The following is a 19,063-nucleotide window of genomic DNA, read 5'->3' as shown; positions in this document are numbered from 1 at the left end:
CAGGTTGGCTGGGGTCTGCAGGGGCAGCAGAGGTTCCCTGTGGGGTGGGGTACTGCCCCAAAGGGAACAGCTCAGAGTCTTGCCCATGCTGACACACTTCCTCTCCTCAGCGCACCCTGCGAGCAGGACGGAAGGGGTTAGCATGCTTTTTTGGGAGAGCTCCTTTTGGCTCCTTTACATTTCCCTTAGAAGTTGTATTTTTCTACCTCCTAAAGCTTGTTGCCCCAAAAATCTGCAGGAAGGGAAAGGATGGCGCCTGTTCCCAAAAACTAACTCGTGGATGTTGAATCAGAGAAAGGGCTCAGGTAGCTTTTCCTAATTGACCATTTTACTGTATAAATGAATATGGGGTTATTTACGAGACCAAATCCTTGAAGATTCTCTTTGGACAGGGGAATTATCTGTAGCATTTAAAGACAAAAGTGATTATAAGCAGGTGTTTGTCTTCCTTTTTTTCTTGTTTTAATTTTCTGGTTTTGATTCTTTTTATTTTAAAGTAATATTTGGAAGTAGTACTCTTTTTACATGGTTTATATCGAAGATCTTTCTGATTAATTGACTTAAATGTTATTAAGCTGGCTTGCTTGGTACTAATAATGCATTTTTTTGCCCAAAGGTCTCCCAGCTGAGTAAGTATTAATGGTCTCAGGTTGGATTTGAACTCGGGTTCTCCTGACTCCAGGGCTGGTGCTCTATCCATTGCCACCTAGCTCCCCGTTATTATTATTTTTATAAGTTATTTATTTATTTAGAACATTACAATTTTTTCCCCTATTCTTGTCCCCCCCCCACCAGAAGGCAGTCTGTTAGTCTTGACATTGTTTCTATGGTATACATTGATCTAAGTTGAATGTGATGAGAGAGAAATCATATCCTTAAAGGAAGAAAAATAAAGTATAAGAGGATAGCAAGATTACATAATAAGATAACTTTTTTTTTTTAATTAAAGGTAGTAATCTTTGGTCTTTGTTCAAACTCCACAATTCTTTCTCTGGATATGGGTTGTATTCTCCATTGCAGATATCCCAAAATTGTTCCTGATTGTTGCACTGATGAATGAGCAAGTCCATTAAGGTTGATTATCACCCCCATTATTAATGGATTTTTAAAAGCATGCTTTTTTTCTCTTGCTAGGTGTTAATGGTACGGTTTGCATCACTGTTTGATGCAAAGGAGCGCACTGTGACCTTTCTCAGTGGAAAGAAGTATAGTGTGGACGATCTGCGCTTGATGGGAGCTGGGGAGCTGCTCAACTCCATGTTTGAGTTTAGTGAGAAGCTCAATTCTCTACAGCTCAGCGATGAGGAGATGAGCTTGTTCACGGCCGTCGTCCTCGTGTCTGCAGGTAGTCCATTGATCCTGGGTCATTATTCAAGAGCCCGCTGGGGGCCTGTGGACCATCCTCTCCCAGGGAGCTAAAGGAGCTGAGAACCTGGCAAGGGAGAGCTCCTAGGAGGAGGGTGACCATGTTAAAGCTGGCACAGCCTGGGCACTGTGTCTGTTTGTCCACTGGTGCTGTGCCCCAAGAAGCCACCACTCTGTTGAATATTTACCAGACGTGGGTCATTTTTCAGCCTTATTTCATTCCACTGACGTAGCTTTCAACAAATTATAGAAGTTAGACAAATGGTATTTGTAGGCACGTGGATTGATGGAGGCTCTGTGTTAGTTCGCTCAAAACCTAAAGGAGCTCCTCCTCCCTCATCTTCTCTGTACTTCTCCACTCATTTTCTATTAGAAATGCAAACCTCATACTGAGCTCTCATTTAAATCCCTGCCAGCCCCCTCCCAGGTCTCTGGCCTTTGTTCTTTGAGAATATGACCAGCATTTTTTGTTTCTGGTGTCCCCGTGACTCAGTATATACTTAAGATATGTTTGTTAAATGGACTGGAACCTGTAAAAGGGACAGTTTTTGTGTGTGTGAGGAAACTGAGGCACAGGTTGGGTCACATCTGAGTGGTTGAGATACCCAGTAGACCTCTCTGGGCTAGGTGGACATCAGCATGCTCCACCCTTAAGCTTCTGTGATGTGTTGGTGGAGACATGGAGGAATGGGGCTGAGGTTTAATGAGGGCCTGCTGCCCATGTTGAGAACTGGGGGGTGGGCAGAAGCTTCTCGAACTCTGGGCCCCGCTTGGGTGGTGAAGGGCTGCTGGCCACCCCTAAAGCCTGGAGCACTTTCACCCATATTTATCACTTTTTCCAAGGACTCTTTGCCAGAGGTGATCCCTGAACAGAAGCACCCTGATAATAATCCCTTGAAGGGATTATGCCCAAGGGGGCTTTATTCTCCAGACAAACTTTACAAGTCTCTTGAAGTTTTCTTGACTGTTTTTTTTTGCTAAGTAATAGCACTAAAATAGTAAACCCACCATCTGAAACCACAGGTTTTAGTGCCACAAATCCAAATATGATCAGGAGTGCTTCCTCTATGTTGGGGGCTGGGGTTCCTGCCCCCAAGGAGGTGTTGGTCTTGGTCTGGTACAAATATGGCAGTGGAATATCAGCCTGTGTCCCGGGGAGATGTGTCTGAGTAGAACTAGGTGAGGAGGAGGAGGAGGACTGCAAGGGAACTTCAGACATCTTTCTACCCCCCTGACCCCTCCTTTTACAGGGAAGGAATGGAGCTGAGATGTTGAGAGAGCGGTGGTGCCTCTGGCAGAAATAGGAGGTTTCTGAATACTATTCCAGATGGGATATTAAGATGGCAGATAACAGCACCCTGGGTTAGGAAGGAGGATGCAGAAGAGAAGACAGGGCTGCAAATGAAAATCTAGGGGATGTATATGTATAGGTGACTGTCCCAGTTGGGTCAAGGGAATGAACTTAGAAAGAAAATATCTGTGTATGGGAGCCTAGTGGGTAGCCACAGGTGAGAGATAGCACTGGATCACAGGATCCAGGTCTCTATGCAGGTGACAGTGCCACACGGGTTATTCACCACCTGGACTGTACCTTCAGGGTCAGGGCTGTCGTATAGCCATGGCTATCCTGGGTATTAGGACCCAGAATCAAGGCACCGGATGGATGAACAGGAAAAGTACTGCACTCGACAGGTTGTTGCCTCAGAGGTTTTTATCTGTTGCTGTGAATTTTTTCTAAAATGACTGTTTTAAAGGGTTACATTAGTAACCTCGACTCTTTGATATGGGGGATCCCTTAGGCTTGGAGTTTGGGAGGGGCAACTGGACGATGCCTTCCTTGGATCTTTTTTTTGTTTTTTTTGTTTTTTTTTGCAAGGCAAACAGGGTTAAGTGGCTTGCCCAAGGCCATACAGCTAGGTAATTATTAAGTGTCTGAGACTGGATTTGAACCCAGATACTCCTGACTCCAGGGCCAGTGCTTTATTCACTACGCCACCTAGCTATCCCTGGATCTGCTTTTAAGTTGAGCACCAAAATGGGGAGTCTCCAAGAGTGAGGACCTGCTTCTGAGGAGGGGCCAGCTGGGCCAGGGTGGAGGCAGAGCAAGGCAATGCTCCTTTTAACCAGTGATGGGCCCAGGCTGGGAAGTGACCCCTGTGCTTCCAGCCTGGAGAGGAAATAGGAGACCAAGTCTCCATAACAAAAGCAAGAACTTTTTATTTTATTATTATTATTATTATATTTATATTTATCTATCTGTCTGTGTCTGTCTGAGGTCAGATTTGAACTCAAGCCCTCCTGACTCCAGGGCCAGTTCTCTATCCAATGTGCCATCTAGCTGCCCCTATTATTACTTTTAACAAGATCACAATGACTATTTTAATTCTTTTTACAAGTGATAAAACATGAATGAGCTTGCCATTGGTTGGTTGTTGATTGGTCAGATACTAGAAGGGTCAGAAGATGGCCCAAAGCAGCTGGGCTTCTTTGGGCTGTTGAGCAGCTTTTGTTTTTGCACTGTGATGATTTTTGCAGCTGTGATTTTTGAAGATGAAAGGAGAAGCAAATGTCATCATTTGGAAAAAAGAACTGCATGGGGCCAGTGGCAGAAGAGCCCTAGAGAGTAGCTCAGGAGACCTGGGTTCAAGAGACACACAAAAACATACACTCATACTAACATACATACAGGCATACACAATTGAAAAGTCATTCTATAATGATAGAGCAGTTTGTAGAATTAGAACATTTGATTGTATTAAGTATCTACAGCTCTAAAGAATGCAAGTTTATTTTATTTACAAATGACAATATGGTTTTTAATATGCTTCCTTCTTATAAACTTCTATCTAAAATTTACAATTAGTGGATCTCAGATTGGTTCAGGCTTCTTAGAACTTTTTTTAGATCACAAAGTGCTACTGTGTAAGGCTGATGATTCAGAATTAAATGCTAATACTTAATAATGTTTTTTTCATTTCTCTCTCTTTTCTTTCCCTGCCTCCTCTCTCCTCTCTCTCTCCCCCAACCTAGATCGATCAGGAATAGAAAATGTCAACTCTGTGGAGGCTTTACAAGAAACCCTCATTCGTGCGCTAAGGACCTTAATAATGAAAAATCATCCGAATGAAGCCTCTATTTTTACAAAACTCCTTTTAAAGTTGCCAGATCTGCGTTCTTTAAACAACATGCACTCTGAAGAGCTTTTGGCCTTTAAAGTTCATCCTTAGGGCTGTTGGCTTCTTTATTCAAGGACTGTTCATGCAGACTATACATTTTGTGCTCAAATGCTTATTTATAGGTTTCTACCTTATGTGGAGAAAGAGGAACCCTTAAGACATGATATGATTGTTAGAGATCCCTGTAATCACGCAATAATCCTAAGAACTCTCCAGCCAGCCGGCAACGCACCTGACAGCGTCCTCCATCTTACACACCACATCAGCTGGGTTGTTCTTTTACTGGAGAAGCTCCACTGAATTATCATCACACTGAATGTTAAGGCTTTTTTCATCTGACAAACCAAAAAGCATTTTCATCTCCCTGTGACAGAAACAGAACGCACAATTAGAAGAAGGCGGGCTCTGAAGTTCTCCATGGAAATGCCAAATCACAGCTTCGAGCTCAGTAGCAGACAGGCAGGTGACCCTGGGAATGGAGACCTGAGCTTGGATTCGGCTGCCCTGAGGGCTGCCCCGGCCCACTGGGGATCCAAAGCAAGCAACTCAGTCCTGGAGGCTTCAACTTCCTCATCCTCATGCGGAAGATGAGACAAAGAGCTCCCCAGTCTGCTTCTTGGTGACATCGTCAGGGTGAGGGTTACCTTGATGATGTCCGGAAAGCATACTTACCTCCTGGGAGATAGGCACTGTGTAAATAAAGCATTATTTTCCTTCGTCTCATCAATAACTTTTTTGGAACAACTTCACAATTAACATCAACTCATCCATTTATTATTTAGGGCCCATGCATATGTGTATGTCTAGACATACACACATTGCATGTTTGTGAATATATGGAATAACATAATTTTGTGTACAAATATGTATGTGAATAGAGTTTTACATATTTCTTCACAATATTTTAAACTGTGAAGAAGTTTATCATTCAAGAGGTTTCAAAATAGAGGTGTGAAGAGAACCAAATAGGCACCCTTACTGCCTCCTGATGAATTAACCATCACTTAGAAATGTTTAGATATTATCAGACTGAATTTATGCTCTATTTTTGTTAATTTAAAGAACTCATAATGTAAATGTGCAGCAATTAAGCCCAAATCTAGGTAATATATTTTAGAATCTGCCTTTGGGAAAAGAGAATTAATTGACCAAGGTACTAGTTCATTTAACAGTCCATTTAACTGAGAATTCCATGCTTGAGCTGTTAACATTTGAGCTGCTGACCACTATTCACATACTGTAGCACTGCTTTAAAAAAAAAAGAAAAAAGAAATAGCAGCCAAGTGGTTAAGAATGTTGGTTCTTTCTATAGAACCAATAACCTATAGTTTAAAGAATATTGTATTTAATATGTTAAAAAGCATATTTTCATATTCTGAGACCTTTTTTTAACACTACAAAGAATTTTTGTTTTATTATAACATAGGGATTAAATGCAAAATTAGAAAGTATCAGTCCAGTGGCCTAACTTAACCTTCCCTCTGTTGGGCACATTTTTGATTTAGAGGGAGGTGATATGTGCAAAACTATTGGGATTTTAATAATTCCGATTTATAAAAGTGTCCTCCCATTCACAGTCTTCAGGAAAAATGCCCAGTGGGAGGTGCTGATTGGTGTTTCTGTTCTCCCTTCCCTGCCTCAAAAACAGTCATTTAGTGGTGTTCTCTAGAAAAAGAGGTGTTCATCCCCTTTGTCATTTGTGAATTGTATGAAATTGTGAAAAGATGAAAGGAATCCAGTTTACTGACATGTCTGCAACTGTAATAATGTGAGCAAAATGCCTTACTTTATAGTCTCGTTACTGCTATAGAGCATCGCAAACTAGGATCTGAACTGCTGCCACACTACTTCTTTACCAACTGGGGGAGAAATCCAAGCCCTTCCATGCTTCAAAGCTACAAGTGGTGGCGACATCTCTGATATCATCTCTCTCTAAACCGTAATTAGGATTTACCTTTGACTGGGTATGACTTTTATGGACTATCTAATGTGGTTTCTGTGAATTCTTTCCACTGTAGCATTATCTTTTTTTTTTGAGTTTTTTTTTTAAGATATTCAAAGACATAGTTTGCTTTCTTCTGTGGGAGTAGACACAGCTTTTTTGGGTTTTGTTTGGGAAAAAAAACAGATCAAATTAATACCCAATTTTTGCCTTTTGCATATGCCTCTATCACCTGTATCTTAAAAAATGATTAAGCCTTTAGGAATGTATAACTAGAACTGTGTAAGTATTGCTTATTAAAATTTTAGTTAGGTTCAATATATACACATACCTAGGTATATAGATATGTATTTTGTCTTGTGACATTTTATTTGAATGAATTCTTCCCGTAGATGATGGGAAATGAACGGAGAGTTCATGTGAAAAAACAAGGTGCCACTCACAGCACTTCTGTGTTGGAAAATGATCCATATAGTGAAACCTCGAATTCCAAACTTAAGCCAGCAGTGTTTGTTCAAGCACATTCTTTACCAAGTCACTGGCCAGACACTACACTTAGGAAATGCTGGGAAGCCAACCGATGTGGACAGAGGACTTTCTCAGCCGCTGGAACATCGCTGATTGACTAACGACGTACTGTATGAGTTCAATGACATTTTAATTCTGCTTTTGCATTTTAAGAAACATGGGCATTATGTCAGCAAACTTAAGGGCATTCATTCTGTCAGCCAGCGAAATCTTGTCTGCGCTTTTCATGTATCCTTCTAAGACCCTGGGGAGGGGAGGGGATGGTCAGCTCGTAGGTGGAGACAGTGGAGGAAAAGGGCTCCCTCATCTTTGGGGCGGAGAGACCAGTGGTAAATGAATTGCAGGTTTAAGAAGTTTCTGAACAGGGAATGGATGGGGGGTAAGTGTTTATCTTTCAAATCTACATTTCAAGAAATTAATGTAACCTGATAAGATATGATTTATTTTCTGTAAACATCAACTAGACTTATTACTGTGCACGAGAGTAACTGCTTATCTCCATTGTTATGTTTCTTTTCCAATATCAAGTTTGCTGAATGTAAAAGAAGAGTTTATCACTTAGATTATAGAATTTTTTTAAAGGGGGGGGAGGGAGGAGCATCTTGAAATCATGGCTGACAAACAAGGAACTTGTCTTCATATGATCCAGAATAAAACTTGAAGCTATCCTTGCATTAAAAAAGAAAACAAATGGTTGTGGGGTGTTTGTTTTTTTTTTAATGAGAGAAATGCATTATTGTAGACGGGACACAGGTTCAGTTTATTGATGAACCGATAACTGATGAGGGCATGGACAGTATCTCATCCTGTGTTTCTGAATAGTAGCTTGTACATGGGATGGGGCGGATAATAAATATGATTTCTAACCAAGTGTTTGGTTTGGAACTTTCTAGTTCTTTTTTTGTAAAACCACTTGTAATTGAAGCTCGCTGTCTCCCATTGACATCTTGACCAGTGGTATAGGAACATTTAAAAATCATTCAAGTGATGAAGTCAATAAAGTATTATGTACCAGACAGTGCTAAGTGCTAGGAATACAAAAAGAAAATCAGTCCCTGGCCTCAAGGAATTAACAATTTAGCTGGGGAAAATCCAGGGGCTGGGGAAGTTGTCAGGCATGGGGTAGGGCCTGTGATGAAAAGTCCAAAACTGGAGGGAGGTGTGGGTGGGTCCTAGGAGCATAGATTCAAGCCAGGCGGGACCCAGGGGGCGTCAAACTTAGTCAGAAATGGGGGCCATTCACCCATACGTAGAGATCCTTGCAGACTCCATATTGATTTAGCTTTTAAAAGACTGCCTTTTTACTCATTTTGTTATATATTTATAATTTTTTAGGAATCTGATTCCAGCTGCACTTGTTTGACAGCTCTGATCTAGTCCTCATCTATCACCATTTTACAGATGAGGTAATGCGGAAGCTATGTGTGACTTGTTCAGGATCACTCTGCTAAGGTGACAACTGAGATTTGAACCCAAGATATCTGCCTCCAAGCACTATTCTGAACTATGCTGTGCTGCCTCCCCTTAAGTAAAGGTCGTGCCTCATTATCCCAGTTTAAATCCCAGCCATTTGAGGGTCTCAGTTCCCTCATCCATAAAACATGAGGTTTGTATACTTGAATCCTGAAGTCATCCTCACTCTAAATCTTCACCCTTAGAATTGACTTGTGGCTAAATGAGAGTTTGGAGCAACTGATATTTCAGACTTCAGTACCTTTAAGGAAAAATGGTTTTGTTGGGCTTCAGTCACCGACTAAGATATCGGCTGGAGGCATGACTTAGGCTGGTGGACAGTTGACTTTATTTGACCTGCCTGGGCAGACCCAACCCATTAAGAAATGCAGGGTCAGCAGAAAGGCTTTTGTGAGCCCAGTATTAAGGGGGGACAAGAATTTCTAAGATTTGATTTTGATCCCTAGACCAGAATTAATGTGGGTTGAAATTGTTCTATTTTCCCCTTTTGTTCTGAGTTTCAGTAAATGTTTGGGAGGCTACTGTGGCCCAACCTTTGGTTTTGGTTTTGGTTTTTGCAAGGCAATGGGGTTAAGTGGCTTGCCCAACGTCACACAACTAGGTAATTATTAAGTGTCTGAGGCCGGATTTGAACTTGGGGACTCCTGACTCCAGGGCCAGGGCTCTATCCACTGTGCCACCTAGCTGCCCCCAAGACCCAAGCTTTGTTTACCAAATGTGTTGATTGCCAATTTTGCGCCCCAGTTCTTGGGATCCATAGAAGTATCTCTAATCCTACAGGGGAACCAACTTTGGCAGGGGCTTATCCAGTCCTTCCACTAACCTGTGAAGACAGGACAAAGAAGACTAGAAACTCATTCTATTCATCCCAGCTTTAGGCCTTGGAAGAGAGCAGGATCAGTTTCTTCGGAAAGGTTGGCAACAAATTCCAAAAGAAATCTCCCATGCCCAAGTTTTTCTTTCAGATGTTCTTACACAATGGACTTGTCCATTCCCATGATTCTTAATTAAGCTTTGGGGGCCAGGGCTGTCTTTTTCCTTTTCTGCCTCTTCAGTTGCCTTTTTTTTTTTTAACTTCTATTTCTTTAGATAGTCTCAGCTGGTGTATTTTCATTCTAGTTGCTTCCATAGTCTCAGCTGGTGTATTTTCATTCTAGTTGCTTCCATTACTCTACATGTTTTTCTACCAATTATTTTGAATTAGTCCTACCTATTTTTCTCATGTTTTCCCCCTATTTCCTCAAGTTTTCTATGTCTTGCAACTACCATATACAAAAACAGTAATTCTTGTCAATGAGAAGCATACTCATTCTTTCCTGATCACTAGTTTGATAGTAATAAATATTCTAATGTTTATCTAAAATATTCAGCAGGACTGGCCTCTGAGCACCACAAGTGCTGGGACACTGTGGGGCTTCCATTGTTCTATGTATGGCTGCTCTAGGAGCACTGTCAGAATTTTGTTTATAAGAGAGCTTCGCAGTAGGGGATGGGGTGGTGGAAGAAGATAGAAACACTCATCTGTTATTTTTCATTTTCTTTGTCACTGAGAATCATTCTTGAACTGGAAAAGATAGAACAGCCATGCATAAATGCATTAAAACTGCAAATGAAAAGGAAGTCATAAGAAGGAAACAAATTGTGCACGATCAGTGAATCAACAAGCATTTGCTTACTGTAATTTAGATGCTGGGGTTAGAATTCAAATCACCAGACCTGAATACATTTCAGGGTAGTGAAATAACTTGCTGGCAGATTTGAATATGAATCACTCAATGATCTTTGAGAGGTGGATGATGCTATAGATTTGGACAAAGTCAAATGTTATGATTTTTAAAAAGTCAGCAGGGGAGTTTATAAAACTATAAAATAAGCTTAACTTTGACTTGGAGCAAAATTTGGGAAAGTATTAAAGGGATGATAGACACCATCTAGAAATGGGAGGAAAAAATCACTAAGAGCAGTGTGGTTTCATCAAGTAGCATCCATACCAGACTTCCATTTCCTTTTTATTTTTGATAAAGGGAAGAGAAAATACATTTATTTAACACATACTATGTACAGTCAAGCATTGTGCTTTAAATGTGTCATTTGTAAAAAATACCCTAAGTGGTTCTATTGTTATGCCCCTTTTACAGTTGAGGAAACTGAGGCAAAAAGATTTAATGTCTTTTCTAAGGTCTCATAGCTAGGAATGCAGGTCTTTCTGGTGCCACAGTGCCACCAAATTGCCTTTACTAGATTAAACTGATATATTAGAAGAATATTATAACTCTAACTTCCCTAGATTTCAGCCAGGTGTTTGGAAAAGTCTCACATTCTCCTTAAAGTGGTGTCTCCATTCTGTCACCAGAAACCACATCCTTTAGTAGTGTATCCAGAGGTCAAGAGACCCCTGCAGCATCCAGACCACCTCCAGAAGCCCTGTTTTCACAGATCAGACCGTAGAGTGATATGGTTCTCACTATAATGAACGTAATGTACAATCAAGTCTCCATTAATGTGGCTGTTGTGGTCCTCTTTGAAGTCGAAGAACAACTGTTATTACTCTCCTTAAGCACAACAATGATATTAGGTGCATTTAGAACTAATGGAATAACCAATAGTTGGTTAATGTCAACCTGGAGGGAAATATCTAGAGCCTAGCACCCCTTTCCTTTTTTTTGTTGCAATTATATTTATTTTTATTTTTGTACAAATGTTTTTTTATACATTACTAAAATATTCTTGTTTAAGAGTAAACATAATATCCCCTCCCCCAAAAATTATAGCCCTCATGGGCAATAAAGAGAAAAATAAAAATAAAAATGATAATAATAATAGGGGCAGCCAGGTGGTGCAGCAGACAGAACACTGGCCCTGGAGTTAGGAGCACCTGAGCCCAAATACTGGCCCCAGACACCTAGCAATCACCCAGCTGTGTGACCCTGAGCAAGTCACAGCAACCCCATTACCCTGCAAAAACAAAAAAAAATAATAAGGGTGGCTAGGTGGCACAGTGGACAGAGCACCGGTCCTGGAGCCAGGAGTACCTAGGCCCAAATCCGGTCTCAGACACCTAGTAATCACCCAGTTGTGCAGCCCTGTGCAAGCCACCCAACCCCATTTGCCCTGCAACCCCCCCCCCCCCAAATAATGTGCTTCAGTCTGTGTTTCAATGCCAGTAGCTCTGTCGCAGATGGATCACATTCTTTATAAGTCCATCACAAAAGCCATTTCCATATTTTTCCACAGTTGACATTGCTGATCACAACTCCCTCCATTCGTACTTCTCTACTACCGTATACTATATTTTCTCTCCTTTCACTCTGTCCCTCTTCTTAAATGTGTTGTAGGGTAGCTGAGTGGCACAGCAGACTGATCCCTGGCCCTGGGGCCAAGAGGCCCCGAGCCCACATACCACCCCTAAGGCCCAGCAACTACCTGGCCCTGTGGTCCTGGACAGGCTATCCAATCCTAGCCCCTTGCAAGAAGTAAAAAAGAAAATGTGTTATATCTGACCACTCTCCCCCATGGTTCATCCTCGGCTCCATCACTCACAGCCTCCTCCTCCTCCCCGTCTCCCTTCTCTCCTTATTCTAGATGTCTATATGAGTATATATTGATTATATATGCTGTTTCCTCTCCGAGCTTCTGATGAGAGCAAAGGTTCCCTCATTCCCCCTTGCCTTCCCCCTTCCATATCATTGCAATAGATTTTAATAAAAAAATCTTATTATATGAAATATTTTAGCCTATTCTACCACTCCTTTCTCTTATTCCCATTACGTTTCCCTTTTAGCCATTGGCTCCATTTTTACATTATATTATATTTTTAAATTCAGCTTTCTCCTATGCTTCATCCTTAAAAATTTCTACCTACTCCATTAAATGAAGTTTCTTATGAGTATTATCAGTATCATTTTTCTATGCAGGAATGCATGCAGTTCATCATCATTAAGTCCCTCATAGTTTCCCCTTCTCCATTCTCTATGCTTTACCTGAATCTTGTATTTGAAGATCAAACTTTCTGTTCAGCTCTGGCCATTTTAACAGGAACATTTGAAATTCCCCTGGTTCATTGAAAGTCCATATTTTTCCCTGGAAGAGGATGTTCAGTTTTGCTGGGTAGTTGATTCTCAGTTGCATTCTAAGCTCTTTTGCCTTCTGGAATATTATATTCCAAACCCTATGAACCTTTGATATAGTTGCTACTAAGTCCTGTGTGATCCTGACTGCAGCTCCACAATATCTGAATTGTGTCCTCCTGGCTCCTTGTAATATTTTCTCTTTGACTTGGGAGTTCTGGAAATTGTCTATAATATTCCTGGGGTTTTTTTTTTTGATCTCTTTCAGGGGGGAGATTGGTGGAGTCTCTCAATTTCTATTTTGCCCTCTGCTTCTAGGATATCTAGGCAATTTTCCTGTAGGAATTCTTTAAAAATGAGGTCAAGGCTCTTTTCCTGATCATGACTTTCAGGTATCCCAATAATTTTAAAATTATCTTAACTGAATCTGTTTTCTAGATCAGTTGTTTTTTTCAGTGAGATGCTTCATATTTTCTTCTAATTTTTCATTCTTTTGGTGTTGAAGTATTGTGTCTTGACTTCTCATAAAGTCATCAGCTTCCTTTAGTTCCACTCTACTTTTTTTTTTTTAAGGTTTTTGCAAGGCAATTGGGGTTAAGTGGCTTGGCCAAGGCCACACAACTAGGTCATTATTAAGTGTCTGAGACCGGATTTGAACCCAGGTACTCCTGACTCCAGGGCTGGTGCTTTATCTACTATGCCACCTAGCCGCCCCAATTCCATTCTACTTCTGAAGGATTTGTTTACCTCAGAGAGCTTTCTTATCTCCTTTTCCATCTGACCATTTCTGCTTTTTAAAGAATTATTTTTTATTTTTAAAGGCAATGGGGTTAAGTGGCTTGCCCAAGGCCACATGGCTAGGTAATTATTAAGTGTCTGAGGTTGGATTTGATCGAGGTACTCCTGACTCCCAAGGCCGGTGCTCTATTCACTGCGCCACCCAGCCGCCCCTCACTGCGCCACCTAGCCGCCCCTCACTGTGCCACCTAGCCACCCCCATTTCTGCTTTTTAAAGCATTCTTCTCAATAACTTTTTGAACTGTTTTATCCATTTGACCTGTTTTTAACATGTTGTTTTCTTCAGCATTTTTTTTGGATCTCCTTGACTAATTTTCTGACTTCTTTTTCATGTTTCCCCTGCATCTCTCTCTCATTTCTTTTCCCCAGTTTTATTCTATCTCCCTCACTTGATTTTCAAAGTCTTTTTTGAACTCTGTCATAGCCTGAGCCCAATTTTTGTTTTTCTTTCAGTCTTTAGATGCAGGAGCTTTTACTTCCTCATCTTCAGACTGAGTATTTTGATCCTTCTTGGGATCATAGACAATATCTTTCTCAATGGTGTACCTCTTTTTTCCTCTATTTACTCATTTCCTCAGCCTGGGCCTAGTTTTGGGGGTGCTTCCTGAGCTTTTGAGTATTATTGGAACCCCCCCCCCCCCCCAAGGATCTCAGTGTATGAAGAAACTCTGTCTTCCCTCCTGGTCTGTGAATGACCACAAGTGTACCCCTCTGCCATGGGGCTGAGGTGGGGGGGACCCTGCTGTTCTATGGGGGGGCCTAGACTGCGATCAGGATCTGAATGTGGTCAGAGCCCCAGAGTCCTGTTCCAGGTACAGAGGACAAATCTCAGAAGTCTCTCTCCACTCCCCTTCCTTTGGTAAGCTGAGTACTCAAGGTTCAGTTGCCTGGGGGGCTCCTGCTTACTGGCTCCTCCTGCTTCTGTTTCTTGGATCTGGGCTTCAATGGCCAGGCTGCTCGCTGACTGCCCTGAGGGCTGAGTTTCACCCGCTTGTTCTGGCAGAGGTCCCTGGCTGATCTTCCAAGTTGTGTCTGGTGCTCCCAGGGGTGTAGGTCAGGAAACTGCCCTGGCTGCTGTGAGTCCCAGGGGCCGTGGGGCTGCCTCTGGGAGGCTGAAGTTCCTTCACTCTGGCGGCTGCCCCCTAACACTGTGGAGCGGAGCCTTTCTGCTATTTTTCAGGCTACCTTGGGCTGGAGAATTGCCTCACTGGATCCCTCTGTGGGTTCTGTCTTGAAAATTTAGAGTTGTTATTTTATGAGTTTTGAAATATTATAGAGAGAGCATCTAAGAGAGGCTCTTCTGTTGCCATCTTGGCTTTGCCCCCAATGGACCCCTTTCTGATCAATTTGTTTTGCCCATGATTGGGACTAAGACTTAGAGTATGCATTGATCCTATTTTTAGACAGGAAGCTCTCTGATAGATTCCTGAATCAGTATCCTTGACAGGCTACAAATTCTGGTTAGAACATTTAGAAAAACAATATGAAGTCCTTTGTGGGTTAAAAAAAAATAAATTTCAGAAGTACAAGAGGGGGATATTGTGTGAAAAAGATGTGAAGACTATTGAATCAACAGGGTGACATCAGAGCCAACAATATCCAGAACATGGGAAGTGATAATCCCACAATATTCTATCATCTTCTGTTCACTCATAGCATATGTTGCGTTTCCTAGGTATCCCATTTTGAGAAAGATAATTATAAGGTGAAGGGTTTCTAGAAAAAGGGAACCAGGATTTTGAGAACTGATCACTTTATGCAGGAATTAGAAGAACTAGAAGTATATGTCCCAGAAAAGATTTAGAAGGAACACAATACCTGATTTGAAGACATCATGTGGAAGAGAGGAGGGGTTGGCAGGCAGGAGGCATAATAGAGGTAAATTACAGAAAAATAGATTTAAACTCAATGTTAGGAAAAACTTGAATACTCAAGTCTCTAGGGACATTGGCTTCTTCCACACTTAAGGTAAAGCTTGATGGAATGTTAGGGAATGCTTGACCAGATACCAGCTGGACTTGACTTCTGAGGATCCTCCCAACTCTTAGATTTTATTGTTTCAATACCCTCCTATTGGTTCAACTTTGAATTGCTTTTGTGGATGGAGAGAAAAACCAACAATAGCAACACATATAAGGAAGCAGGAAAGATGGGAAGGGGACATATCAGGGAGTATTTTGTTGAAACAAGACAGCCAATGCAAAGTAGAGTGAGCTGAGTCAAATTTCTGCCTTCTATAGAGGAAGGCATTGGGAAGAGTTTGTACTCCCTCCTCTAGCTCAAGAAACGGGAGAGAAAGTTGAGGGAAATGGGGTTAATCAAAGCTTTTGTTAGCAGCTTGGTGGAAGGGTTAGAAGTGATGAGCTTGTCCTAGGAGAGGCATCTTGCTCCTCGGAGGCGGGGAAGCAGATGTAAAGTGGAATTGTATTAGATGAGTCTAAGGCATAGCCTTCTTGGAAGAAGGAAATTGCAAGAGTGCCCAGCCATGGTTGTCTTTTTGCTTCTCACAAAGATGGAAATTGGAATCTCCCAGGAGATAGGGTTAACTGCATCCCAGATCATGTCTGTCTAAAAACATCCCTGCAAGAAAGCCTGCCCCAGGTCCCATTGGCTTACTTTAGACAGTTATCTACATTTGATAATGTAAAAACATAAACATGAGCCCCATCTCCCACTAGTGCTGTTACTTGGTTTTTCATTATAACATGTTGCTGGCCCTATGACATGAGCTGATCTACACTGGCTATGCAATATTACTTTTTTTTCTATATAAGGATGAGCTGGTAGGGTGATGTAGTGGAAAGACCCTCCTGTCTTTGGAATCAGAGGATTCATTTTTGTTTCTGTTACCACTTATTGTTCTATGACTTTGGGAAAAATCACTTTCCTTTGAACTTCAGTTTTTTCAGCTGTAAAATGAGAAGCTGGAACTAGATGACTTCTAAGGTTCTTAATAGCTCTAAATCTATGATCTATTATAGTGGGAAATGATAAGGGCGGGGGGCCTAGGATTTTATCAGTAAGTATAGTTACCAGTTTATCCTGGTTCCTAGTAGAATTTACCAGATATAGATTCTTAGTATTAGTTAACTCTGATGAGGAAACTTCCTTCACTACTGCAGGTCAGCACCTTCTTTGCAACTTTTGGTTGGTAAAGCAAAGAGAGTTAGGTGACCTGCTGAAGGTCACATAGTCATAACATGTCACCAAGTCTGTGGTTCTGAGTCTGACTCCATCCTGCTTTTCTAGGGTAGGTAGAATTGTAATACTACTCTTTGACCCCAAATAATTGGGCATGTGCACTAAAGTATTACAAACTAAAACTCTGACATTAAATAATATCAATGAAAATGAATTGTTTAAGCAATGAAATTAATGAATAATAATGAATTAGCAAACTCAATGAAAATAATGAAATCAAAATATCAATAAGTATAAGGAAAAAAAGAAATTTGGAAAGATTTTTAAAAAATAATACAAAGTGAAAAAAGTAGAACTAGGAAAAGAAAGTACATACTAACCAAAGCCAGATTATTAGAGATGGGGCCTGAAAATTTATGATATTTTATGGATCAAAAATTTAGTTGCATTAATTGCATTAATGATTTAATAAATCATTAAAAATCTCTTGCATCTAAGAAATAGTTTGGAGACAGAAAGGCCAGATAATGAAACATTTCATTCACTAATAAAAAACTTTTGAAATTAAAATTTTTCTTTCCCATAATAAAAAATTAAAAAACTATATCTAAAAATTTTTTCAGTAAAAAAGAAAAAATAGGAAATTTATCATTTCTTTTGGTTATCACATGTCTGGGTTTATGCAATCATCCTGTGGAAATCCTAGTAGGTAGTCAACTATCCAAGGACCACCCACTGTCCTAGCCTTGGTTCTTTGGACCTCCCACTACTTCGTGAACATATAAAGAATAACCCCTCCTCTCCTGCCCTGAAAGAACGCAGTACCACACACATACTCTCTCTTTCTTCCCTCTTTACCTGTTCTCCCCTCCCTGTCTCTTCTCACTTGTCATCTGGAGACAATACCTTTATTATGGTCTTCCTTGCTCAGACCAAGTTTGCCGAAGTCAAACTCTCTAAGCCTCACTTCCTTCAACTACAAAACAAAGAGGTTTCTTTATTTCTAGATGGTTTCTAAGGTTCTTTTCGACTTAACAACCTTTAAATTTATTATTGTTTCAAAAAAAATTTTGGACAATTGAAAATTTCAGTATTTAGATATAAGTTTAAGTAGTAAATTAAGCATTAAATTTAAATATATAAATATAAGAGAATTTACTGCATTGATCAAATGATCTCATTCCTTTATATGTTAGAACTATTGGTCTAGACCTCTGATTTCACTGGTTAGAAAACTCCCAGGCAGGAGCTCTCTCTGCCAGTATAGACAGGCATCTGTTCTGTAATTTCTAATCTGGGGGAAGTCAAGAAGTTGGGTTTTACCCTGGGTTAAATTTAGAGCCAGAAGGGACTTTAAAGATGATCAAGTTCAATTTTCTTGCTTTAAAAAAGAGGAAGCAGAGCCTTAGATGAATTCATTCCTACCCCTCCCCCCCCTCCCTCAATATCATACAATTGACACATGGTTAAAAACTCCAATTTGAACCTTGGTACTATAGTGCAGGGTACTGCGTTTGGAATCAGAAAGATTCATTCTCATGAGTTTAAATCCAGCTTCAGACACTTGCTTAAAGTGTGACCCTGGGCAAGTCACTTAGCCCTGTTGACTTCATTTGTTCATCTGTAAACTGATCTGGTGATGGAAATGGCAAAATGCTTTTCTTAGCTAAGAAAACCCTTCCTCCCTTATCTTCTGTGAAGTGGGAAGAGTACCTGGTTGATTTAATCATAATGTACTATTTAAATGTGAGTTAGCAGTATCATTAGGTACAACAGCACCAAGAAGTGACAGCTCACAGCATCTCCGGCAACGAGTAGGGAAAACTATCAAAATTCACAACAGTCTATGGAAATTTAGTGTGGGTGAAAACAACCTGACATACTCCTGTAGCCCTAGAAGTCATTATCTTATTACAGTTTACTTAGAAACTAATGCTTTTAAGATGATAATGTCTCATTAAAAAAATAGACCCTTATGGTTTGTAGATTTTGTTTGAATGAGGAGAGATTAGGGACCTGGCAGGAGTTGGGTTCTCCATTTCATAATTCAAACACTCAGGGAGTTTAACAGTAAAATGCTGCAAAGAATGTTCTTCAATCTATCAATATTTATTAATCACTGTATGTCAAAGTGCTTAATGTATGTTCTTTGGATTTGAATATGAAAATGTTAACAATCTCAAAGTCCTGCTGCCATTTTCTTTTTTTCTCTAATTTTTAAAAAAAATGGATACCTTTTATTTTTAGATTATAATTATTTCTAAACCTTGGTTTCCCTGTTCTCCCTCTTTCCCCCACATTCAATCATTCTTTGTAACAAAGAAAAACAAATAAGCAAAAATAGCTAATATGGTGACCAGGCAAGAGCCTTGGTTGAGTGCCAAGATTGACCATTGGATCTCACCACAGAATAGCTTGAAGAAGAGGAGGAATAATATGGAAGCTGGGACCAGATTGAGACCAATTAGAGACTTTAGTATGTTCTTCTTGTGGCAATAAAGAATCATCAGAGGTGGTAGTGTCAGAGTCACCTACCTGCATGATCAGAGATGCTTTAGGAAGATTATTTTAGC

At 40.5% G+C, this 19,063-nt stretch overlaps 1 protein-coding gene across 1 annotated transcript in view; it reads left to right on the top strand.

Moving 5' to 3' along the window:
• NR1D2 (nuclear receptor subfamily 1 group D member 2) overlaps positions 1-8,254 on the top strand; it is a 47,729-nt gene extending 39,475 nt beyond the window's left edge. The window contains exons 7-8 of the mRNA XM_074195703.1: positions 1,135-1,345; positions 4,396-8,254. Coding sequence (XP_074051804.1) covers positions 1,135-1,345; positions 4,396-4,592 — 408 coding nt within the window. The 3' untranslated portion in view covers positions 4,593-8,254. The remainder of the gene's footprint in view (positions 1-1,134; positions 1,346-4,395) is intronic.
• The last annotated feature ends 10,809 nt before the right edge of the window (positions 8,255-19,063 follow it).

This window comes from Macrotis lagotis, chromosome 7, assembly GCF_037893015.1.
Source record: "Macrotis lagotis isolate mMagLag1 chromosome 7, bilby.v1.9.chrom.fasta, whole genome shotgun sequence".
Lineage (NCBI taxonomy): Eukaryota > Metazoa > Chordata > Mammalia > Peramelemorphia > Peramelidae > Macrotis > Macrotis lagotis.
The sequence above is the reverse complement of the archived record's forward strand: the minus strand, read 5'-3'. Positions and strand labels throughout refer to the sequence as shown.